Source organism: Diplotaxodon limnothrissa, linkage group LG9, assembly GCF_057381915.1.
Source record: "Diplotaxodon limnothrissa isolate DT_005_m linkage group LG9, D_limnothrissa_male_GT1.1, whole genome shotgun sequence".
Taxonomy (NCBI): domain Eukaryota; kingdom Metazoa; phylum Chordata; class Actinopteri; order Cichliformes; family Cichlidae; genus Diplotaxodon; species Diplotaxodon limnothrissa.
In genome coordinates this window covers 33,248,942-33,274,693 of record NC_140604.1, presented here as the reverse complement: position 1 = coordinate 33,274,693, position 25,752 = coordinate 33,248,942, and the positions used below count along the sequence as shown (strand labels likewise).

General features: G+C 39.2%; 2 protein-coding genes across 2 annotated transcripts; both read right to left on the bottom strand.

Annotated features, from left to right (window-relative positions):
• Window positions 1-3,391: 3,391 nt before the first annotated feature.
• Window positions 3,392-7,345, bottom strand: LOC146625944 (uncharacterized). The gene is made up of 3 exons (XM_085362219.1): window positions 6,345-7,345; window positions 5,447-5,483; window positions 3,392-4,183 (listed from the first exon to the last, which is right to left on the bottom strand). The coding sequence occupies exons 1-3, from the start codon at window positions 7,343-7,345 to the stop codon at window positions 3,392-3,394; spliced, it is 1,830 nt and encodes a 609-aa protein (XP_085218345.1).
• A 3,425-nt stretch (window positions 7,346-10,770) lies between these two features.
• Window positions 10,771-20,498, bottom strand: LOC146625943 (caspase a-like). The gene is made up of 8 exons (XM_085362218.1): window positions 20,463-20,498; window positions 15,588-15,737; window positions 15,249-15,468; window positions 14,969-15,106; window positions 14,780-14,889; window positions 13,054-13,147; window positions 10,946-11,057; window positions 10,771-10,837 (listed from the first exon to the last, which is right to left on the bottom strand). Exons 1-8 carry the CDS (start codon window positions 20,496-20,498, stop codon window positions 10,771-10,773), a joined length of 927 nt encoding a protein of 308 aa, XP_085218344.1.
• Between the last annotated feature and the right edge of the window lie 5,254 nt (window positions 20,499-25,752).

Here is a 25,752-nt window from a genome sequence, read left to right as displayed (position 1 = left end):
TTGTGACCCGTGGTAGGTACCTATTTAAAATAGGACAGAGCTGTAGGCGCACAGTCAGTTTAAAAGAGTTTAATTTTTAATACAAAATAAAAGAAACAGTGTAACAGCAGCACCTAAAAACAATTAAAAACGTTACCTTATTAAGAAAACGATAAAACTGTACGAATGCCCGTGAGGCAGGACAAGCGCTGCGGGGAACAGTTTAAAAACAAATCGACATAGCACACAGGTTAAAAATGGACGGCAACTCACACATGACCCCAAATGGGTAAAACACTATAGAAAAAAAAGGCAAATCTTCGGTGCCGTCTTCACTCGGGCCCCCCGCTGTGCATGCAAGAGCGGGGAGACAAAAAAAGGATTTGTTTTCCCTGCAGCGCCTTCACCGCCTGCGAATCAATATCTGTGGTGCCTACTGATACAGAAAAAAGTAAAACAAAAAAACAAAACCATCGACAGCCGCAGCAGTCAGTCTGTCGGCTTACACCAGTTTAAAACAAATTAAAACACACTGATGTGTCGGGTCCTTTGCCCGCAGCCAGAAATCCACCTGGCAAAGCAGCAGCTCGGTACTCTGTCCACAAGTTCGTGTCACACCCTAATAAATGTGGGTCAGTGGCGATGAAGTCCACTATACCGTTCTCACGGGAGCAATGTTTCCCACCGTTCTAACAAAAGTTTAGGGGAGGACGCGTATCAGACTTTCATAGTTAAGAAACACCAACTTGCTCAACTCGGACCAAGCACTCGCAGCTTCAGGTTTGCAAAGGAATACCCAATTGCCCACACCTGCGCTTATGAAAGGAGCGAAGACCAGCTCCGCCCACCAGGGGCGGTCCCAAGTCTCCAGGTCTCACCTGTCACAATAAGATGGGGCCTGATTATTTAAGACCTTGTATGTGAGGAGCAGGATTTTGAATTCAATTCTGGATTTAACAGGAAGCCAATGAAGGGAAGCCAATCCCTGTCAGGACTCTTGCTGCAGCGTTTTGGATTAGCTGAAGGCTTTTCAGTGAGTTTTTAGGACATCCTGATAATAATGAATTACAGTCGTCCAGCCTGGAAGTAATAAATGCATGAACTAGTTTTTCAGCATCACTCTGAGACAGGATATTTCTAATTTTAGAGATGTTGTGCAAATGGAAGAAAGCATATTTAATGTGCGTTGAAGGACATGTCCTGGCCACAAAAATGACCAGGACAAAGTCTTCTGATATTTCATGTTTCTTAGATCGAAACAAACATGCCTGCATGAGACAAACAAATATTACAGAAAGTTGGACAGTGATGTGAAAATACCTGTAACACCTGTGGGTTACACCCTAAATGTTTTCATTCACTTGTGTTAATGAGCTAACAATGAACCACATGTACCGAGGAAGGTTTGTTATGAAGAAATATTTTTGTCAGTCAACTGTTGTGATGGAAAATATCCTTGGGCAAGATACTAACCCCATGTTTGCCTACTGGTGGTGGTCAGAGGACCCGGTGGCGCCAGTGTCCGGCAGCCTCGCCTCTGTCAGTGCGGCCCAGGGCAGCTGCGGCTACAATGTAGCTGCCATCACCAGTGTGTGAATGTGTGGATGACTGAACATGTAAAGTGCTTTGGGGTCCTTAGGGACTAGAAAAACGCTATACAAATGCAGGCCATTTACCATTTGGTTTCCTCTGTGCAGGATATCAAACCGTGGCTTCTTCACGTTTCACCTGTAGTGAGTTTAAGAGCACTCTTATTATGCAAATGTCTCCCCCTGCTGGCTGATGAAGGTACTAACAGTTTAAAGGAAATTATCTTGTAACACACTTTCAAGTAAATTTAATTAATTTGATACCTCGTTAAAGGCCGTCTTAAAGCTAAAAATTGTTTCACTTTACTTTAAACAAGTTAAATAACCATGGGGACAAGTTATTATAGTTAATAAAGCAAACTAGAAACTGAAAATCTAAAAATAAAAGTGAGAATAAATAATGCTGAAAAACACCCTAAAGAGCAGACTAAAAGCTAACTCACATTATTGCATAATTTCAAAACAAAGCAGGAATTTAAAGGTAAATGTGTTTAGCTGTTTAGTTTCTGTCAGATTTGTAGAAACAGATTCAAACACAGATTAAAGACACTTTAATGTTTGTTTCCCTTTATTTAAACTCAGACTAGGATGTTGAAATCACTGTCATCATTCAGCTGTCTTTACAAATGTGACGTTTGTGGATTTTTAAATCAGAAACATACAGAGAAATTTGTGCTTCCTGCCACAAATAACATGTGAGATCTGCAGTAAAAAAAACAGTTTACAAATATTTTAAATTTTATATAACTGTTATGAATCAAATACAATTTGAATTTAATGCAAATTGTTTCAAAGAATTATATTGACCTGTCAGATTTGGTTCATTCCACACAGTCACAACTTAACAGAAGAACAAAGTGCAAAGTTTAAAAGCAAGAAGTCACTGTAAAATAACATACACATACAAAAGCATCACGGAATTTTAAAACAGCACTCATAAAACACACAGAATAAAAAAAATATATGCAGCTGCAATATTTCATGAAACGTTGAAACTGTATGATTTCAGAATCACAGGAAAATGTGTTCTTCACTCATCAAAGAAACATTTAAAAAAAAAAGAAGACTTTAGCACCATTAAAGAATCACATTTTACAGACTTTTAAAGATACTTGCAAATATTTGAGGGGAGAAGTCTGAATGGGAAAGATAAAATACAGTCATGTCTCCTTTTTCATTGTCCTCTTACAGGAAGCGTGCTAATGCAATTTGTCTTTACGAACATTTTATAATGGCAAATTAACAAGGATGAGGTCCTTGAAATCATGCACTTGGAAAACCATTGTTTAAAATTTTAAGTATCTTCTATGAATTAATGTACAAGTGACAGGGTTAAACTCTGAAACTGGTCGTAATGTGCATTGTTTTTATTTACTTTTCCCATTCATTTTTTTATATTCTTAGAAAACAAAACATAACTAAAAATAGATGCATCGCACAAAAGCATGTTTAAAATTCTAATTGAAGTAGTAACCACACATTTGTTTTTTTAAATCAATGTTAATGCACAGTACTGTGTTCACACTGGCCAATTTGCCCTTTTTATGTTATAGAAATTTTGCTTAAAAATATCAGATGTCTTCAGTTTTTACCCACAATGTAGAAAGTAGTAAAACTAGAGAAACACCATTAAATGAGACTGTCAAAACTATTGACTGACAGTATATATTTAAAGTGTTTTATCAGATACTTTTAAGACCAACATACTGTTTTTGGATTTTCCCAGCCCTTTCCCTGCTGACCCTATATATACACAAACATACAGGTAATTGCTTCACTTTCTCCCCACGAGTTCTGCAAAAACAAAGTCATAGAATATCTGTTCAGTTTAAACCGAGATGCCCGCAAAAAAATTTGTCAAGCTCACGGAGAAAGTTAATAAACTCTGAACTGGCAGCATCACCTTTATTCCTCACAGTGTCGATAACAAAACGAGCCTTTTCCCTTTTGTCTTGCTTCGCATCTGCTGCCTCCCTCTCTGCATCAGTTATCACCTTTTTCTCCAGCAGTTTGTCGATCAGGCTGCTGAGATTAGGTTCCGATATCCCTTCAATGAAGCAGCTTCGTGTGTTTAAAAGCCTCTCAGAAGGAGGATGATTCAAAGTTCCCACTGTAGGGGAGAAAAGACACAATTTTCTTTCCCAAACACAGGTGGAGCTGCTCTTGTCTTTCAGACTGAGGTTAACATCTGTGAGGATTCTTCCTAAAGACACAAGGAATGTCGTAAAGTAACTGTCGTAGTACTCATCATCAAAATCAGCTTCATTTGGTTCAACTGTAATCAGATCATCCTCAGGAACAGTGGACAGAGTGTAAACCTGCCTTGGATGCAGTTTGCAGTGAGGAGATGTATCTATGTACCTCTCATCCCCATTTAGTTTCCTCCTGGTGCGCTGTACATCACGGATCACGATGTTCCTTGGAAGCAACAACACACTGAGGATGGATCTGGGATCAGGATCAACTGGGGGTTTGTAGAAGAGCAGAACCAAAGCTTGGACTGGGTCGGGAGGAGAGTCTTTATCACTGACAATACCGTAACCAGAAAACCCTGTGAGGTTTATAACAACGTGACTTTCTGTTATCTTGTGAGGGGTAATAAACTCGATGCCCTCCTTCACACAAGTGCAATTAATAGGTCCGTTTTCTATCTAGGCTGGGGACTAGCAGTGCTGTATTGCATTTCTAATTTGACCTTTTCTTATGAAAACTGACATCAGAATAAACTGGATAAACGATGTAAACTTATCTAGTTTTACATAAACCTACATGCATTAAAGACAGAAAAAAAGAGATCTCACCTACCCAGTAACTTGTCCGTCGTTTTCTTATAACTGAATCTTTTAGACAGGTTGTCATGTCTTTTTATTCCAATCTGTCGTGTGACTCCTTCCTCTTTCCCAGCCGACTGTGATGTCATTTAGGGGTTTCATAAGTGGCAGCCTACCACAGTGATTAAGTGTGCAAAACTAAATAATTGCCAATAAGTGCAGAGATTTTAAAATGTGATTTTCAGCTGATGGTGTTTAGACAATGACCAGGGGTTTGAAAGCATCTCTAACGTGACAGGTGCTTATACAATATGATGGCTAAATCCACAAAAAGCAGTAAACCTTAGAACCATCCACAGCAGGTCATCTGATCACAGTCTGTGTGCTCAGAAAACCTACTACAGCTACTACAGCCGAGTGATTCCTGCAGCTGGAATCGAACTTGGGGTTCTCCCACGAGTCCAAGCACTCAAATAATCTACAATAATGTCCCTGTAATGGACCGATGACGGCAGCAATGTTATATTACTCATTTCTCTCATAAGGGAATCTGATATAGCTTCTCTATAATTGCTCATTAAAAACTGAAACTTTTTTTAAAGGACTTTATTATTAAGACTTTGTTAAAGATCTTACAGAGAAAGGTGTCATAGGTCATAGATAAGACAGGTGTAGCTGGTAAACTTTAAGTAGAGAATGAGTGTCTCATCTTGTTTGCATGAAACTCACTACGATCAGCATCTTTCAGCATCTGTTGATTGTTTCTGGGGCTCAAAGCTACGTGCATTGCACACGCAGGGTCCTGCAGGACGTCGTTCTGCTTCTCTGATATTTATTTAGTTGGATGATCGAATGGAGAACACAAGAAGATTAAAGGTGGAGGAAAGAGGGAGAGATTTCAAAGGAAAACGGTGCTGCACCCTGGAAAACAATAATTTCAAATGTACAGTTCAAAAACAAAAACTTTTATTTGTATTTAGATTTTTCTTCTTTTTGATTAACATCTGAGTTTTAAACAAACAAGTGTTTATGTTGTGGTTATTTGTGGCCTGAACATTTCTTTACTTATTTAAACCACGTCCTCTTTTTTGAGGCGATGCCATTTACCCGTTGTGGTGCAGACAGTGTCAGCGTTTGGGAATCCCTGATGAACAGACCACACATGTATACATTGTCACGCAGAAGTACAGACTGTCACCCGCAAAACTTTAAGTAACTCGAGAATGAGCGTCTTGTGATGTTTGCGTGCAGGATGAACCAGAATAAACAGGACAATCGACTGTTGAGGGAGTAGCAGCAGCTGCTGTTTGCTTAGTTGGCACATAACATTGAATAAATGATAGCCTTAAACTTTGCTACGGTACTTTTAGAATGACATGCATTCACCGTTGCTCTTCCTAAAACGCTGACTGTGGAAATCTCAGTATTAAAGCTACATTGTTCTAACCTGCGATTCCATCAGATGAATGCTTATCTGTACGACACAAAACACAAGTCACACACAGACTTGGTCTACTACCAAACCTAATAAAAGGTCACCTATATTGATATGTATAAACAATAACTTAATTTAAATTTGTGAGTATTATGTTGCTTCTAAGAACTGATATTTTTCCTGATGTTTCTTGGGTGAATACAGAAACTTCTGATGCTCTTAAAAGCATTAGACACCATCCACCCACTGAGGTCTGAGGGATCTTGCCTCTCACTAATCCAGGTGATGCTATTTTTTTACAAATTCGATTGGTCCCTGGGCATTTATACGGATCTCTTATTTTGACCATAGGTTACCATGGCAATGTATCCCAGAAAAAACTGAACCACCCACATAAACATAAAACTCAGGACTGGAGCTCAAGTTAAATCAATAAGGCCTCAATACTGCTTTGTTGGACAGGGATTTAGTGAAGGTGATCAGGACTGACTGCCAGCTACCAAAACCCTGACATGTAATTCTGACCTCCAGCTCTCCTTCACAGCTTCCTGCTTCCTGATTCATTCTCACAGCCTGCCCCTCAACACCAGGCCGGTCACACTGCACTGGTACAGGCCTGCACTGGAGCACTGGAACAGGTAGGTTTCATCATCAGACTCATCAGCAGTAATGCCAGGTGTAAACCCCTTTAACCTCATGTCAGGTGAGCTTGCTGCTTGTATCAAGTTCTTGATTGGTGTTTTGGTCAGTGAAGACAGGCTGTGAGAACGAGTCAAGCAGCAGGAATCTGTGGAGGAGAAATGTACACGAGAACTGTGTGAAAGCGTATTGGTTGATGACATGTTCTTAGTCATGACAGGAGGATCCGTTTCTCTTGACTTGTTTTTTATCCATGGAGAAGAAACTCTGCAACCATCTTCTTTAATTGTTCCTTCACTTATGTGTTTAGGCAACCCAGTGGATTTACAGGGTGATGAAGTCTTGCCCATCAGGTTTGTGGAGCCAAACTTAATTTCACCACATTTACCTTCAGTATACTGGTGAGATGTGTTTTGTTCCTCTTGCGAATCTTCCATCTCATGCAAAACAACAGTAAGAGAGCCAGACAAATGAAACTGTCTAAAATCACTGTCTTCCACTTTGAGCTCCTCATAAACAATTGACGGCTCCGGTGATGGGGAAGGATTGTGGCTTAAAGGTTTACGGTTCTCCTTTCTGTCTGACTTCTTCAACTTAAAATGTAAAATCTTGAATCGATGTTTATAAGCTGAAATCTTTTTTTCTTTAGGTAGTGAAATACTCCTGTAGCAGACACCATCATCATCATTGTCGTCGTCTGTGTTCAGCTGTGTTCTGATGTTTTCATCACTGATGCAGTATGTCCTACAGGAGAGCCTTCTGAGAAAGAAGCACCAACCTGCTCTTACATCCTCCTCACCTTCTTCATCATGTGACTTAAATGCATAATTTGTGTCTTCTTCTGTTTTTCCTTCACTTATTGGATCATCTCTAACTTTAGTGATTTCTCTCTTTTTCTCCTTTAAGTGTCTGTTCTTAAATAAACACTTCATCTTTTCTTCTTTAAATGTCTCTTGTTTAAAGAAGCTGCTTCAGTCTTCTTTTTGGCTCTGATGGTATCCGTCACTTTCTTGAACCTGGAAAACCAATTGTAGACTTTGTTTTATTCTGTAAGAATCATTCAGTAGCTGGTGTGTATACAGTGCTTATACAAATCATTATTTACGCCTACACATTCAATTTTATTTATAGAGTGCAAAATCACAACAACAGTCGCCTCAACGCACTTTATATTGTAAAGTAGACCCTACAATAATACATACAGAGAAAAACTCAACAATCATAAGACCCCCTATGAGCAAGCACTTTGGTGACAGTGGGGACGAAAAACTCCCTTTTAACAGGAAGAAACCTCCGGCAGAACCAGGCTCAGGGAGGGGCATCTTGTCTAATGTAGACAAGATGCAATCCCGGATTGAAAATGCTGATTTGAGATGGTTTGTAGTGGACCTGTGTGGTTAAGATTTGGAATTGCAAATAAATAACACAGAATTGAATAAATAAAAAAATCCAAAATTGAATTCAAAATCCTGCTCCTCACATACAAGGTCTTAAATAATCATCTTTTACTCCAGCAGAGTTCATTCGAGTTCGTTAATTAAACAAATGTATACAAATATTATAATATCATATAACATCTGTAGGGCTCTGCACAGCATGGAGGCTGCATCACATGAAAGTACCTGGCTGGAAAAAAAATGTTCAGTGAGAGAAAAGTTACTTACAAAGGCTACACAGCAGTACACTGAAGTCACTCCACTTTGTCACCAACACTTGTGACCAGACAAAAAATATGAGCACACGTTTTCCCCACACACCAGCTGGTGCTTATACAGGAAGTAAAAAGAACACAAAAGTGTCAGAACGCATCAGAGCCTGATTAAGTGACGCTAAAAGAAAAAGGCAAGAAAGAATTTAACATAACATAAACCAATGAACAAGATGTGTTTCACTCGGACATTTCAGCTTAAACTATATTTTCATTTTTCGTTAATAGTTTTATTATTTAATCATTGAATTTTATTGAATAAGTGCAATGAATATATTGTCCTATTTGAGCCAAGTAGCTTATTTGTCTCTCTCTTATTTATTTTTCTTTTCCGGCTCATGTGTTTTCACACATTTAAACTGATGTTGTTATTTTACTCCTGTAGAGAACTACTGTTGACATCAGTTTTTACAAATCCATAATCAAGAAACACGAAGCAATTAATTATTTTTCTTTGTTTTGTTTTTTAAGCGAGCGATACAAAGTTATCTCGGTTGTTTGGATGATTATATTCCAGCTTGATCCAAAAGTATGCAAAAAGAAATATGCGCATATTCAGTGAAACTGGAACAGGACGCAACGCTGTAAACAGCCTGAGTGTGTTTAACAGACCGAGGTTGTCCGACCTGCATTTCAGCTTCGCTCCTGATCTGGACAGAGCCACGTTTTTACACTCGTACGTGACAATCAGGGCCCGAAATCTCTCTGGATGTGCCCTCTGTACAAAAATGTTCATGCCACAACTAAAAATAAAAATAAAAATAAAAATAAAAATAAAAATAAACGCCACTTTAATTAACAGAGAAATGTTAATCGTTACAGACAAACACGGCCCGCTGACGCCTGGGTGCAAACGGGAGTTCTAAAAAGTTTGTAAGAAAGAATTTGTTTCTGTAAGCTCTTCTTTTCTTAACTTTCATATTTTTAAAATGTTCTCTACAAATGTTTTAAAATGTTTCTCTGCAGATAACCCAAATGTTCACGGTCTACATTACCTGAAGCTTCCTTAACGTTTCAGCCTTGATTTCCTTTTTCGGTGTGATCCACCGACTGCACCTGCCAAGATCTGACTTTACCTTCGACCAGTAAGTTTTAAGAATATATAAACGAAAATGGCTTAAAATCACTTTACCACCTATCGACCTTGATCCCATGTACACCTCAGCTATTAGAAATGTTTTTTGTTCATTTCAAAGTCCAGCAGGGCGCGGCCGACCTGTACACGTCACCAGTATCTCACCCTTTTAGTTTATTTTGATTTATTGTTTTTTGCTTTGTGTTTAATAAATTTTCAAATCTAATTTAAATCCAATCTAAACTATTTTGCTTGTAAGAAAGGAACATGCTGCTTTCAAAAAGCATAGATTAGAAGTGGGCAGAGATTTATAGTTAAAGAAAGTGAAACAAAAAGTAATGTATAAAAACAAACGCTGAGCTGTATGACTGCTCCAGTAATTATGTAACAACAAATGCAGTTCCTGCTTTCTTGTTTGTTTGCTTGTTTTAATCAATTTTAAATCATGCTTTTTATTTGTTTTTGTTTCTAATGTCTCTGTAAAGCACTTTGAATCACCTTGTTGTTGAATTGTGCTATACAAATAAACTTGCCTTGCCTCTCTCTCTCTCTCTCATTTATTTATTTTTAAGTAAATGATTCACTCTCACCTGTGTTTTCACACATTTAATCTAATATTGTTATTGTTAGTTCTGGTTTAGGACTACAGCTGAAAAAACTGTGACTACATTTTCGAAGGGATGTTTTGGCGCATCAGTAAAAACCTCAGTATGGAAACATCAGGTTTTACAAATCCACGATCAAGACACACGAAGCAGACGATGTCCGACCTGCTTTTCAGCTTCGCTCCTGACCTGGACAGAGCCACAGTCTCTACTTTCATTTTTACACGCGTGCGTGACAATCAGCGCCCGAAACCTCTCTGAATGTTCGAAAAATGTTCGGCGTGGCCGACCTGTACACGTCACCAGTATCTCACCCTTTTAGTTTATTTCGATTTATTGTTTTTTGCTTTGTGTTTAATAAACTTTCAGATCTCATTTAAATCCAATCTAAACTATTTTGCTTCTAACAAAGGAACATGGTGCTTTCAAAAAGCATAGATTAGAAGTGGGCAGAGATTTATAGTTAAAGAAAGTGAAACAAAAAGTAATGTATAAAAACAAACGCTGAGCTGTCTGACCGCTCCGGTAATTATGTAACAACAAATGCAGTTCCTGCTTTCTTGTTTTTCACTTTTTCCAGGATTTTGATTAAATTAACCTAAATGAATCCAAAATGTCTTGGAAAGCTCAAATAAACTGATGCACACACAGTCTTTCTGAGTTTTATTCTAAACTGTTATTAACTGAATATTTCAGACATTTTCTGGTCCAAATGATTGGACCCAGCACTAATCTCTTTAGAGCCATGAGTTCAGTTTGCTTTTCCATTTTTCAAAGCATACAGTGTATGTGCTATGGTGGCCCTGAAAGGTCAAACGGACTGCAACTTAGGAAAAACACCAGTAAATTGGTTTCTGTCACTTCTGCAGCTGTTCCTTCAGATACTTGTGTTGCCACAAACACTGCAGTTTTTTTAAAGTAAGCAGCATTTATTCAGTTTGTCTTTTGTGTGTTTTGGCATCATTTTTCTCATTGCTGGTTTTTTCCTAAGTTGTACTCCATTTCCATCCACTTCTCAGACCCACCATAATGTCCTCTACAGGGCAGCAATATAGAAGCAAGAGCTCACATTTATCATGGGTCAGACCGACCACATGTCCCGTATATGATAACCAGTTTGTTTCTTTCCGTTCAGTTTACTCACAAACTCTGTATTTTATTCTCTGTCAGACTCCTGTTACGTTGCTCTTTGGTGTTTTGCTCAGTGAAGGCAGGCTGTGAGAATGAATCAGGAAGCAGGAAGCTGTGAAGGAGAGCTGGAGGTCAGAATTACATGTCAGGGTTTTGGTAGCTGGCAGTCAGTCCTGATCACCTTCACTAAATCCCTGTCCAACAAAGCAGTATTGAGGCCTTATTGATTTAACTTGAGCTCCAGTCCTGAGTTTTATGTTTATGTGGGTGGTTCAGTTTTTTCTGGGATACATTGCCATGGTAACCTATGGTCAAAATAAGAGATCCGTATAAATGCCCAGGGACCAATCGAATTTGTAAAAAAAATAGCATCACCTGGATTAGTGAGAGGCAAGATCCCTCAGACGTCAGTGGGTGGATGGTGTCTAATGTTTTTAAGAGCATCAGAAGTTTCTGTATTCACCCAAAAAACATCAGGAAAAATTATCAGTTCTTAGAAGCAACATAATACTCACAAATTTATTGTTTATACATATCAATATAGGTGACCTTTTATTAGGTTTGGTAGTAGACCAAGTCTGTGTGTGACTTGTGTTTTGTGTCGTACAGATAAGCATTCGTCTGATGGAATCGCAGGTTAGAACAATGTAGCTTTAATACTGAGATTTCCACAGTCAGCGTTTTTGAAGAGCAATGGTGAATGCATGTCATTCTAAAAGTACCGTAGCAAAGTTTAAGGCTATCATTTATTCAATGTTATGTGCCAACTAAGCAAACAGCAGCTGCTGCTACTCCCTCAACAGTCGATTGTCCTGTTTATTCTGGTTCATCCTGCACGCAAACATCACAAGACGCTCATTCTCGAGTTACTTAAAGTTTTGCGGGTGACAGTCTGTACTTCTGCGTGACAATGTATACATGTGTGGTCTGTTCATCAGGGATTCCCAAACGCTGACACTGTCTGCACCACAACGGGTAAATGGCAACTCTTCAAGAAAAGAGGACGTGGTTTAAATAAGTAAAGAAATGTTCAGGCCACAAATAACCACAACATAAACACTTGTTTGTTTAAAACTCAGATGTTAATCAAAAAGAAGAAAAATCTAAATACAAATAAAAGTTTTTGTTTTTGAACTGTACATTTGAAATTATTTTTTTCCAGGGTGCAGCACCGTTTTTCTTTGAAGTCTCTCCCTCTTTCCTCCACCTTTAATCTTCTTGTGTTCTCCATTCGATCATCCAACTAAATAAATATCAGAGAAGCAGAACGACGTCCTGCAGGACCCTGCGTGTGCAATGCGCGTAGCTTTGAGCCCCAGAAACAATCAACAGATGCTGAAAGATGCTGATCGTAGTGAGTTTCATGCAAACAACATGAGACACTCATTCTCCACTTAAAGTTTTGCATGTGACAGTTTGTTTCTGCGTGACAATGTATACACGTGTGGTCTGTTCATGAAGGATTCCCAAAAGCTGACACTGGTCATCGAAACAAGTTAATCTATCACTTTTTAAAAAAAGAGGAAATGGTTAAATGTATAAAGTGTTTAATATGATTAAATGTAAAATTTGAACTCTAAATTCGAGAAGCTATTTTAAAATCCAAAAAACCTATACTTGTGATTCTTGCTCTCCACAAATATTTTGAAATTCTCCATAATTAAAATCAGATATCCTCTGGTCTTCTCTGAATAAACCTTGATTTGATTTCTCAGCTACACATGTCCAAATTCAATCATTAGGATTTTCTTCTGTTCATTTGTCTTTACATTTCATTTCAGCACCGGTTCGAGCACCGTTTAAGCACCGGCACTGTTTCAAAAGTAACGGTTTGGTACTGGTAGCAGATAAAACCTAAACGATACCCATCCCTACTGGTCTTCACAAATTTACTAAGAGAAAATGATTTCTTATAAAAAGTACTTCCCCTTCTCTCTCCACCCATCTCTTCCAGTTCCTACACCTTTATTTCTTTTGTTCCTCAATTTTAGGCCCCCTCCTCAAAGAAAAGACAGAAAGAAAGCAGGACAAAGCATTCCACTAAACAACCAAAAAATGCTAAAAAAATGCTAAAAAAAAAGACATCACAGCAATAAAACTACAGATAAAATGTAAACTGACCTGGAAACAGGTAGAAGCGCTTTGTCAGAGTGTTTCTCTCCTTTGTTGGCATCTGCAGGTAGTCAGAGGAGGAAGATTCAAAGTGCTGCATGACCTGTGGGAGACATGTCACTTAATTTAAGAGACACAGGGTCACGATCCTGGGTCTTTTGACCCAGCGTTTTGAGTTTTAGTTTATTTTGATGTTTATGGTTCATGTTTAAGTTCATTAGGTCATTAAGTTCATTTTTAAATTCAATTTCCCTTGCGTTTTCAATCCCTGTGTTAAGCCTCCCTTGTCCTTTATGTGTTTCATGTCTGCGTTTCATTATGTTTCCTGTATTATTTCAAGAGGTTCCTATGTTCAATGTGTTTAGTTTTACTCTCCCCTTGTGACGTTCTTATGTTCATCTGTGTCAGCTGTTTCCCCATGTGTTTCCATGTCCCTCATTATCCTCCTGAGTGTATTTAGTTCGTGTGTTTTCAGTCATTCCTTGTCAGGTTGTCTGCTAGTCCACGTCGTGTCTCCAGGTATCCATGCCAGTTCTCCATGTTTAAGGTTTTTACATGTTTAATTTTAGTTCACCCAGTTTAGGTTTTTGTTTAGTTTCACACATGTCCTTTGTTTGTATCTATTTTTGCCAGCCTTAATAAACAGCTCATTTTTGTTAATCCACGTCACAGTTCACGTTCGTTTTGATCTGCATTTGAGTCCTTTTCACAATTCATACAGTCTGCCTCAGCCAGACTGTGACACACAGATTCATATTACAGAAAATATTACAGTCCTACAGAGATGCAGGCATTTTCCATTAAAGTGCTTATGACACTTTGTATATCTACTTCTGTTCCACAGTTAATATTATATTTTATTTTGTTATTGACTTTAACACTTTCAAGTGAAAGATGCTGAATCACTGAAAGAGATGTTTATGTTGTTTCCTACTTGTATCAATTTCAGAACCACATCCCTACTCGCCAGCCAGAGTGTGTGCCTGATGCATGCCAGTGATCAATACAATCTCATGTCTCTGACCGGGCATTCGGCGTTGAACCATGTTCCAGAGATGGTGGGTTGAAGTGTCTGCTATAACAAAAATGAATGTCCTGTCTGTATCTCAGCATACAAACAATTTTAATCTCTATTGAGAGATTTCCCCCAAAAAACAACTATAAGAGTTTACACTGTTTAAACTGTATTATGGCAAAAAGTCCCTGACTCCAGTTATCTGTGTCCTACAGTATGTACTGCAAATCAAATCTTCTAAACTCAAACAGATCTAATTAGTTTTATTATATCCAGTTCACTATTGAGAGGCTTGTTGACTTCATAGCTTGATACTTTACATTAGTATTTTATTTTACCACATTATATCATATATTTTATATATACACGTGGAGAAATCATTCTCTTGCGTATTATTTTCTGGTAAGTAATAGTTTGGTCACTAACCAAACAAAGTTTAACTTAAGGATCTTGCTGCCTTTATTAGTGAGAGATATTTGTCTCTGACTGTATTGGTTACTTTATCAGAAACGCAAACTTTGTTTGAAGTTCAGTGACATATTTAATGGATGACAAAGACATCTCCATGTTAATGACAGTGATCAAAGCCGTGATGTCTTTGTTGTGGATTATTATACAGCTGTCTATCAGATTACTATAGGGAACCACTTATTATTGGACAAATGATCCCAGTCACAGGTTTCATTTAAAGAAACAAAAGCTTCCAGTCATCAGACTTACTTTTCTGAACAGTTCTTCAATGTCATACTCGTGGCTCCATTTGTTGAACACATCAGCGAGTGTTTGGATAAAAAAAGAACCATCTGATGTTGATCTGTATGAAACTGTGTCTGCAAACAAACAGACAGTAACAGATTATTAACTGAAGTTTATTAAAACTTATTTGTCACAGGAAGCAGGAAAACTTACGAGGAGTGCTGGAATGAAAACAGATGAAGTCCTTTTCGATGTGAACTCTGACAGCTCTGGTAAAGTTTTCTGATAGAGCTCTGATATTATCTGTGTGCACAGGCTGTTGGAGAGGTAAATCCACCGATCCTCTCTCAGCTGAAACAAGGAACACAGACTTGTGAAAGATGAAAAGTTGATCTTTTCATCTTCAGGGGGTCTGCATCCATATCAGCAGTTATGCTGGACAGTAAATATATGTATGTGTTGTATTGTGTATGTGAAGACAGATGAGAATTACCTCCTCTGCAGGCCTGAATGATGATGATCTTCGGTTTGTTCACCAGTGCTGGACAGTTCTTTGCGTTTAAGTGCTGAAAAATTTCCTCAGTTTTAAACGCCTTACTGTCAGTGCCAGAGATAATTCCCATGTCTCCATGAGACATAATGGTCACAAACACACTGTCTGTCTGGGTGAGCTTTTTATGCTGCGAGAACTGAGTAAGAGCATCATCAATCTGCTGTGGGAACAAAATATCATCACGGGTTATTCAATCAATTTTAAAAACTGACAGTGAAAGTGAATAAACATTGTCTGCCAGTAAAAATTTACCTTTCCAGTCAAGTTATTATAACGTACCACCTGGTATCCCAGACTTTGGAGAAGATTGAACATGACCCGGTCATCTTTCTCAGCTCCATGTCTGTCCGAGCTGTCATTATGAAACTTTATATTATTGATCATCAGGGCGATGCGATTAGATTTGGATTGTTTAGTCACAGGGTATATCTGAAAGAGAAAATGGAATGGAATTTAACTGGCGATGGGAGCAAGACCACTCCAGTTACTCCTCATAACAAGTGTATAACTATAATATGACTTCCCACACTACAGGCTGTTTGTTCTCATTTTTCGAACGCCTGAACTTCACCCTGTGCACAAACCCTGAATTCTCTTCTTTCTTTTGTCACCTGCTCTCACCCATGTAATCTAAACCTTCTCTTACCGACACAGTTTTTTTGGACAGCTCTATCAAAGCTGAACTACAGCTCTGATGACATCTCACCAGCTGGAATGGCATCACCTCTGTTTATGACAGTCAGCTGTAAACCCCCCCCCCCCCCCAAAAAAAAATAATAAAATAAATAATAATAATAATAATAATAATAATATGCTGCTCCTTCTGCCGGTTTTAGGGGTTGTTATGATCGAATTAATGATGTGCGGATGGATACTGAAATATCGATTTCTCCTATACCAATCATTTATGTTCTAGAATCGATTCTCACATTAAAATATTGATATTTTAGTACTTTGGGGTAAATTTGTAGTTTATCACTAACAGGAACACAGTGGAAAGAAACTATAACATTTGGATCGTCTACATTGGAAGAAACTACTTCCTCTTCCGCCTTTCATAGTCATGTGCGGAATACGGCTGTATAAGTGTCTCGCAGCCACTGGCGTGCGCACTCACAACAATGGCTGAGTTATGTGCAGACGTATTTTACATCCACAAACAGCCGTGGTTTGCGATACATGTGGCAAAAAAGTGAGGTGCTGTGGCAACACCACTAACCTCGTCAAACACCTCAGAGTAAATCATATCACAGGATATGATGAGCGTATGTTGAGGCGAACTGAAGAGGAGGAGTGGACAGGGACAGGTGTTGCTAGGGCGAGACAGACGTCTCTCACGGAGTCCTTAAGTGCTGCAGGCAGGCAAGGTGTTCAAATAGCGCACAACTTAAGGTTTTTTTTTATTTCATATGATGAATTCTGCATTATTAAGTGATAAGAACAAGTAATCTGATGTCCTGTAATCATAATGAAGCTAATTTGAGATACAATAAAAGATACAATAAATAAAATACGTTTTTGTACAGAGTATCGGTATCGGATCAGTATCATCAGTAACCCTGAATATTACTTGGTATCAGATCGGAAAGGAAATCAGTGGTATCACACATCACTACTATGAATGAACTTTTACATTTAACCAGTACCTCTAAAAGTGTTTCCAGTCATCTTCAGCTATTTATAAAAATCTACAAAATCATTGCTTTTTTTTATTACAGAGACTTGACTGAAAATTGAAAATTTCAATTCTTATTCACTTAGAAATCCTTGCAGAATTTGATATAATTAAAAGAGCCAAAGAAACTCCCCATCCTTCATCTCCTTCATTCATAGTCGTAGATGACAGTCGGTCACTCACCAATCCTCACAGAGCAGGGGTCCGTTCTTCGTACCTCGCTTACTACATCCAAGACCAAATCATCGCGCTAACTCTGAGCTCGCTATTCCGGTTCCCCGAACACACCTGTTGTTGACGATTAGTACAGCTGGATGAAGTAATGTGAGATCACTGGGTGGCTTAACAGGGGCTACGCATCGATAGTAGAAACATTGATCGGCAACCCTTTGATTGGTCGGCGAAAATGTCGAAGGAGCGCGCTCGGTATTTTTCGGCAGCAGAGCAAGAACTCTTGATTGAGGGATTTCAGGAGTTTCAGAGTTTAATCAGAACGCAAGGGAACACTGCAAAGGCTGCAAAAGCAAGGAGAGAGGGCTGGCAGAAAGTTGCTGACAAATTAAACTCGTAAGTAATTTAATAATAACAATAATAATGGATTGAATTTATATAGCGCTTTTCAAGGCACCCAAAGCGCTTTACAATGCCACTATTCATTCACTCTCACATTCACACACTGGTGGAGGCAGCTACGGTTGTAGCCACAGCTGCCCTGGGGCAGACTGACAGAAGCCAGGCTGCCATATCGCGCCATCGGCCCCTCTGGCCAACACCAGTAGGTGGTAGGGTAGATTTATCATATGACACTATATTGTCCAATATTATATTACATTATATTATATTATAATATGTTATATTATATCCCCTTTCACATTAGAGCCACAACAGGACCCACTAGAACATGGGAACAAGTAAAAGTGAAATATGAGAATATTCTACAGAATGGTAATATTTATCACTTATATTGCTTTTCGTCTCTTGGAAAGAGACCCTGGAATAATCTGTTTGTTTGTTCATAACAGCAACCAAGAAAAGGGCAGAGCAAAAAAAGACAGGTGGTGGTCCTGCACCCCCTCGTCAACAAGTTGGTTAAGTGAATAATACCCTCACGGGAAGATCGATATCTCTCTATGAGCACACTGTCGCGCTGAGCTAAAGGATCCTGTCTATCCCGCAATATACGCTGAATTCTGAGGACTCTCCTTATCAATCTTGCACCTTCCGCAATGGGTGGCTCGCGTAAACGGACAGGACATGGCTGCGACAGACTTCCCAAATCCACCTTCGCTTTTATAGCCGTGGTCTCTCATCTTGATTACACAAAGTAATTTACAATTACTACTGTGAAATATGAATTAAATCTGTAATAATCACATACATGTAATAGAAAGATTAATAGTACATTTCCCTTTTGTTAGGAAATGACCTGTATGTATCTGTGTGACATCAATAAAAGGATCAAGTGCTGCATTATCTTTAGTTACATTGATAATATTTAGTTATGGTGAAACAGTGGTGGAATATCGCTGTTGCTTTCGTATACATGAAGCAGACATACCTGCGTGGCCGCGATCTAATCCTGTTTACATAAAGTAAACCTGCTCCCGAGCAGGTTTACGCTTACGGCTCTGTTGCTATGACAGCAAGTCCCGGATGAGCTTCGGAGAACCGAACGATCCAAGATCACGCGAAATCGTCAACAATCACATCCAGCTAACTTACTTAGCGAGGTACGAAGAACGGACCCCAGGACACAATCCAAGCCACCACAATACTGTTCCTGACTCTTTGTCTCGTCTCCACACATTCAGAACCTTGGTTCCTCATGCAGAGGCAGATTTTACAACAGTAGCTCCATTTTCAGCAACATCATATTTAAACAAATTTAAAGCCCAGCATCAACCCATCTCAAGAAGCCATCATTAACAGCCCTGGTACCAGCACCCTGACCACTTGGAATTCATTTTGTTCCATGGATTACCACTTCAAACTACACCTCCCATCCAATCAGTGCTCTTTTTATCAAAATCCCCGCAATTAAATCTCATTTTAGCAGCATCAGTTATTAGTGGTGCAACGGATCAAAAATCTCACGGTTCAGATCGGATCACGGTTTTAAATCACAGATCGGATCAATTTTTGGATCAGCAAAAACAGAAAAAAAGACATAAATTTGACTCGCCATTTACTTATTTAAGTATTTTTTGCCTATTTAAAATCATTCAACTGAAGACTCATTCCACGCACTTATATAAAAACAAATTAAGGTGCAATATGGACATTATGGACCAGGCTGGGCAGCCTCTGCATCCTCTGCACACGGCCATAAACAACCAGAGGAGTCAGTGACAGGTTGCTTCTCCCAAAGTCAAGGACCAGCAGACTTAAAAAGTCCTTTGTCCCACACGCCATCAAACTGTTTAACTCCTCGGGGGGAAAACGGGGACAAAGGAGGGGGGAACAAGTAAGCTGTAGTGCCTTTTCACTGTGCAATAGTTTTTGTTAATATCCAACGGTGTAATAGACTCACAATAATGTGCCGTTCCCTTGTATTCTTATTTCTATTTATTCTATTTATCCCTTTTGTATTCTCTGTATTTATATATGTGTAAATATGGTATATTTCTGCTCACATTCTGCGACTTCTGTCGGTGCTGTGCTACTGGAAACTGGATTTCCCGGAGGAACCCACCCGAGGGATAAATAAAGTTTCATCTAATCTAATGTAATCTATAGGGCAGTGCAGGGCTTTGTATCTACCACTCCGCTGTGATATAACGAGCGGTCACAGTCACGTGGCTTTCCGTTGCCCTGGAGCTCCACCCATTTGTAGTTAGAGCAACAGAAGAAGCCTGGGACAGTTCAGCCATAACTTTAAACTTCTCCTGCTCATACATGCTTGGAACCATCTTGTCACTGAAGTGGACGCACAACGAGATATCATAGCGTGGCTCAAGCACGTTCATCACAGTTTAAACCGCTTGTTTTGCACAACGGAATACGGCCTCCCGTCTGCAGCTAAACACCCCAATAGCTTTTGTAATGGCTTTAGCCCGGTCGGATCGGGCAGCAAAAGGCTGCTTAAATCCTCTGCTCCGCCACTTGGACCGCTAGCGCTGACCATAACTATCGCTTGACAGACCAATCACGCGCACCATACAAATACTTTTTTTTTCTTTTTCGAATCTTCGGATCACGTGCGTACCAAACCGTGGAGTGGGATCGGCTGAGGCCTTCCCCCGGCTACACCCTCAGGCCTAGATCTAAGCTTATTCTATCTGCCACTCAAGAAATGTTGCCTAGAAAAAAATTACATAATTGAGAAAGTGACCACATCTTAAAAAAATTGAGGATGTAGCTGAAAAACTGTCAGCTACAATAGGCCACTACTAATTACTGATTTACATTAGATGCAGAATGTTGAGAGGACAGCGTCTCTCAGTGAACATGATTTATATAAGAATTATACAGTGACATACGTTTTTTGCCCACTCGTCATCTCTGCATGTCGCCATCTTTAACCTACAAACGGATCAGAGAACAGTTTCAGTAAATCAAAAGAAAAAGGATTTTGGGGTGGTAGTATCCAAAGGCCCTAATGAAGAGGTAGGAAAAGAAACAGAACACACCAGCTTCACACTGTACTGTGAAAAAATGTGGAAAGACGAATCTACTTCGAGGGAGGTCTCACTCCCACTGGCTCGTCCTTCTGTCGCCAAATCCAGCAACTAAAAAGATGAAATAAGAAAATTACTCAAGCGCTTCACAGATATGGATACTCAGTCATAACTGTAAAGTAAAATGCTCAACAATCATAAATCATATAAAAACACTCAAATTCAGTACAATTCAATATTAAATTTTATTTACAAAGCGCCAAATAACATTAACAGTGCTTTATGTTGTAAAGACTCTACAATAATACAAAGAATATTTTTTTATTTTATGATAAATACATGTATACAAACATATCCACTAAAAGACTAAAATAAAAACACACAAGCCAAACAGCATTAGCCAGTCAAAGTAAGGCTGCCACCTGAGCTGTGCAGTGCCAGTTTCACCCAAAGGACAATTCCCGGCAAAGTTCCCACACCTAGTTACTCAAGTCAGGCAACTTTTAAGCAGACAGTTCAGTGAGCCGTCCTAGCAGATGTAGCAGAACTTGGAGAACAGCAGCTTTTTGATGCTAAAAGATAATTTTGCGCTGGTGTAGGCAAAGTCCTGCAAATATATCCGTCTGCATTGGATTTGGTGAAAACACTGGGTGAAACGAAAATAAACGAATAACGTAAAAACTAGACGCAGTTACTATCCCTCCACTTAGAGAGACAGAGGCGTCAGAGTGAACTTCGGACGTGGCTTCTACATTTAACACAGACGCTGTCACAAACAAATCCGGACGTCGGTGTTGAAAAATAAATAAATAAATAAATAAATAAATAAATAAATAAATAAATAAATATATATATATATATATATATATATATATATATATATATATATATATATATATATATATATATATGGACAGATGGCCCCAACTGACCGAGTGCTCAGTGAATACCTCAGGCAGCAGAAACCCAAGAAAGAGGAGGGAGACAAGGAACCATCATGGAAGGACAGGCCCCTGCACGGTATGTACCACCGGCAGATAGAGGAGGTGGCTGATATCCAGAAATCCTACCAGTGGCTGGACAAAGCTGGACTGAAAGACAGCACAGAGGCACTAATCATGGCAGCACAAGAACAAGCTCTGAGTACAAGATCCATAGAGGCTGGGGTCTATCACACCAGGCAAGACCCCAGGTGCAGGCTGTGTAAAGATGCCCCATAGACAATCCAGCACATAACAGCAGGGTGCAAGATGCTAGCAGGCAAGGCATACATGGAACGCCATAACCAAGTGGCCGGCATAGTGTACAGGAACATCTGTGCCGAGTATAACCTGGAAGTCCCGAGGTCAAAATGGGAGATGCCCCCAAGGGTGGTGGAGAATGACCGAGCTAAGATCCTGTGGGACTTCCAGATACAGACGGACAAAATGGTGGTGGCTAACCAACCGGACATAGTGGTGGTAGACAAACAGAAGAAGACGGCCGTAGTGATCGATGTAGCGGTTCCGAATGACAGCAATATCAGGAAGAAGGAACACGAGAAGCTGGAGAAATACCAAGGGCTCAGAGAAGAGCTCGAGAGGATGTGGAGGGTGAAGGTAACGGTGGTCCCCGTGGTAATCGGAGCACTAGGTGCGGTGACTCCCAAGCTAGGCGAGTGGCTCCAGCAGATCCCGGGAATAACATCGGAGATCTCTGTCCAGAAGAGCGCAGTCCTGGGAACAGCTAAGATACTGCGCAGGACCCTCAAGCTCCCAGGCCTCTGGTAGAGGACCCGAGCTTGAAGGATAAACCGCCCGCAGGGGCGTGCTGGGTGTTTTTATATATATGTATATATATACATATAAAATTACATTTATGTTTGCTGTATGCACTTTGTTCGTTCCTAAGTTGTGAGTCTACACAACAGCCAAATTACTGACTTTAGTTATCAACGTTTGAAATGATGAAAGGACTTGAAAAGTTACCCACAATTAGCTGGCTGTCCAGATAAACACAAAAACACTTCAGAAGTACTTATACATAAAGTCCTGTTTACTCGTTCCCTGCCAGGAATATAGACTCCTGATTGGCCAGCATTTCTACACGGTTAGGATTTGACATGTTCTCGACTGCGTTTTTTGTGATTTACATGTAGACGGAGATATTTGTTCAAAACTGCACGTGCAGACGGGTTTTTTTTAAACAAAAATGTAAAATTTCCGTTTTTAAAAATACCCGTGTGTGTTTGGACGTAGCCTTAAACTTCCTGCATGAAACACACCTGCTGTTAACGTTTCAACGAACTGACTGTGAATGTTTTTACTTCCTGTCTTGGAGGGGTGTCTGAGCGATGCTCGGGTGCCTCTCGTTCAGACCCAACATTTTTCATTTCAACCAGGTGCACATGATCTGGCCGACTGTTAGACAGTAGGAAAAAAAAAAACCTTATAAAAAACCCAAAGATAAAACTTATCTGCTCTGAAGTCAAAGTTAACAGAACATGACGTGTTCTCTTCCGCTATGACATCCATTGACACAATCATTTAAAACTGAAAGTGAAAGAACATTTAAAGAAAATAATTTCTGATCATAAAGTGTAATTATTAACTGTTTGTACAAGACAACAAACTCAGGGCATGTCAGTTTGGACCCGTTTATGAACACACTCATACTGAGGAGGCTTTTACACGTTTCTATTTTGTTTGTTCTCCTGTTGAAGCTGCCAGCTGTTAGGAGCCACAAAGTATCTTTTTATCTGCTTTGAAACCACGTTTTTATTTCTAACCTGTTAGATTTTATTTATTTGTTTTTTCTCTACACACTTCAGCCTGAACCTTCAACTATCACAATTATAAACGCAAGTGCTTTTGCTTTCCAAAACCATCGGCGCTCGCTTGTGAGGATAATTTGCTGCTCAAGGAAGAAAACCAAAACATCACCGACCTTAAAGATGACATCCAAAAACTCTCTGATGAGCTGAAGAAGAAAGTCTCACTTATCCAATTTCACTGACCAGCGCCCTGACTGCACAATCTTAACATGCTCAGTTCAGCTCTATAGCAAACAGATGTGCCACCTGACCTCGGAGCTCCTCCCCATCAGTCATCCCCGGCGTTTGTTTATTTTTTTAAGTTTGTTCTCATCCATCAGTCACCGAGTGTTCATAAATGACAATGAGGTGTAAAACGAGTGCTGATATGATTTTATTACGTGTTTTCATCTTTATTGTGCTACCTAAAGTTGGTGTGCGAAGGTCTGCGTGGTATTAAAACAATGCTATTACAGAAATATTAGCTCCTGACATGGCTGGTTGGAAATTGAATTACTGGTTAAATATTCCCAATAAATATCCCGATATAGTTCTACTAGTTCCAGAGCTTCATTTAAACTGTACGATACTTATACTGACCCGGGTCAATGTAAAATAAAATTCTACCTGTCTGAACAAAGTCTGGATTCTTAAATCTTGCAGGACTAAAGGAGCCAGGATTTAATCATAAGGATTAAACGGAGTAAACTAGAAGCTTATACGTTTACTGTCAGACTCTGGGAAATGTTGTCAGTGATCAGTGACTCAGGTTAAAACTAAACATTTGGTGTCTTCAACTTTGAAGAGATGAAAAACAAAACCCAAAGTACAAATGTTAAAAATGCCAATATTTTTTAGTCAGGTGTGGGAAAAATAATTAAGGGTACACACCATTCAGGACCATTACATTAATGTTGTGAGTATATGATTTAATCCCTGGCCAAACCTGTCATACTTAACTTACTGGACCAGCCGCATTAGCCTTTTGTGAGGTCCGTTTAATAAAGGGGACTCAAATGAACTGCAGCTCCCTGAGAAGTGGACTGTGGGCACAGAAACACATGTTCATTCATACAGCTGTAGCAAGCTGGCAGTCATTTTAAATAGATTTGTAACTCTGATGTCTGTCTCTCTGTTAGTCCTCACACTGGTGATCTGTCCAGGTGTGCTCTGCCTATGACTACTGGGACAGTGGCTAGCTCATAAAACTTATTGTTACAGCACAAAAGTGATAAACTTAAACTGATACAGGAAAATAAAGACACAAAACTAAAACTGAGTTATTGATTCTTTCTGTCAGCTTCCTGTTTATTTAATTTTGGTTGTATTTTGACGAAACACTTCCGTTAGGTTCATGTGGTGCAGCCTTCAACTAAAAGAGAGCAGTTTTGTATGATTCATATTTCATAACAATCTGTCCTCTTGCATTTGAAACAAACTGTTTTGTCCCATTCCACTTTAAGACTAGAGTCTTCTGATTGGCTGCTCCTAGGTTTGACGAAAAGGAACAAATTTCAAAATCAGAGTTGTGTGCTTTGACAATATTAGGGACTTCCCCTCTCTATGAGCTCATACAAAACAACAAAAAAATAAAACTGAAACTTAGTATGTAGAACAGTCTGGTGCCTGAGCTTCAGATAGGTGGGATTACTTGTACATGCTACACTGACCTCATACAAAAGCATCCACCAACCATATACATATAACAGAGTGATGCCACTACTACAGACATCAAATACTTTTGTTCTCATGTTCCCAAGGTCTGTAGCCTTGTTTATATTTTCTGTTCCTTTTCAGTTTCTACTTCTCCTTTAGGAAATAAAGTTCTTTAACTTTTATGTTCGCGACTTTAATTCCTACTTTGTCTTTATCATTGTTGTAATTCATTTGTTTTGTACTATTATTACATTTTAGTTTCTATTTTGACATGACTGCTCTTGCCTCCCAAGTGGTCCTCTCTATCTCGTTTAGTGTGAGTTTCTTGGGTTTGTGTTCAGTAATCATTTTTGGGTTGTTTCCTGTTTTGATCATTTTTCTCTGGCATCATGTTTTATGTATGACTTCCTTTTTGTCAGAATTTCTCAATTGTTTTGACCCGCGTTTCCTTTTTGTGTATGTTGATAAGTTATTGCGCAGATATACAGTCTTGATTGAATGTACTCTGTGTGCCACATGGACACACAATCAATCTGTGGGAACCAGAATGCCAGCTGGGTTATGGGAGATCAGATACTTATTTCACTCCGTGACATGCAAATATATATATAATTGTTCAATTTAAAATATTACTCCTTACATTCAAAACTATTAATAAATTAGCGCCAAGTTATCTTAGTGAACTTCTCAAACCACATACTCCTG

What these genes read in the sequence shown, in the direction of transcription:
- LOC146625944 (XM_085362219.1), bottom strand. Translation starts at nt 7,345, where the DNA reads ATGAAGTGTTTATTTAAGAACAGACACTTAAAGGAGAAAAAGAGAGAA. An exon ending in CTGGTGTTGAGGGGCAGGCT is followed by an intron (nt 5,484 to 6,344) that starts GTGAGAATGAAT and finishes TCTGTTCATCAG; the next exon opens with GGATTCCCAAACGCTGACAC. An exon ending in CACTGTCTGCACCACAACGG is followed by an intron (nt 4,184 to 5,446) that starts GTAAATGGCATC and finishes ACTTGTGTGAAG; the next exon opens with GAGGGCATCGAGTTTATTAC.
- LOC146625943 (XM_085362218.1), bottom strand. Translation starts at nt 20,498, where the DNA reads ATGGCGACATGCAGAGATGACGAGTGGGCAAAAAAC. An exon ending in CATTCAGGCCTGCAGAGGAG is followed by an intron (nt 15,107 to 15,248) that starts GTAATTCTCATC and finishes TCCTTGTTTCAG; the next exon opens with CTGAGAGAGGATCGGTGGAT. An exon ending in GAGAATAAAATACAGAGTTT is followed by an intron (nt 10,838 to 10,945) that starts GTGAGTAAACTG and finishes GCTGCCCTGTAG; the next exon opens with AGGACATTATGGTGGGTCTG.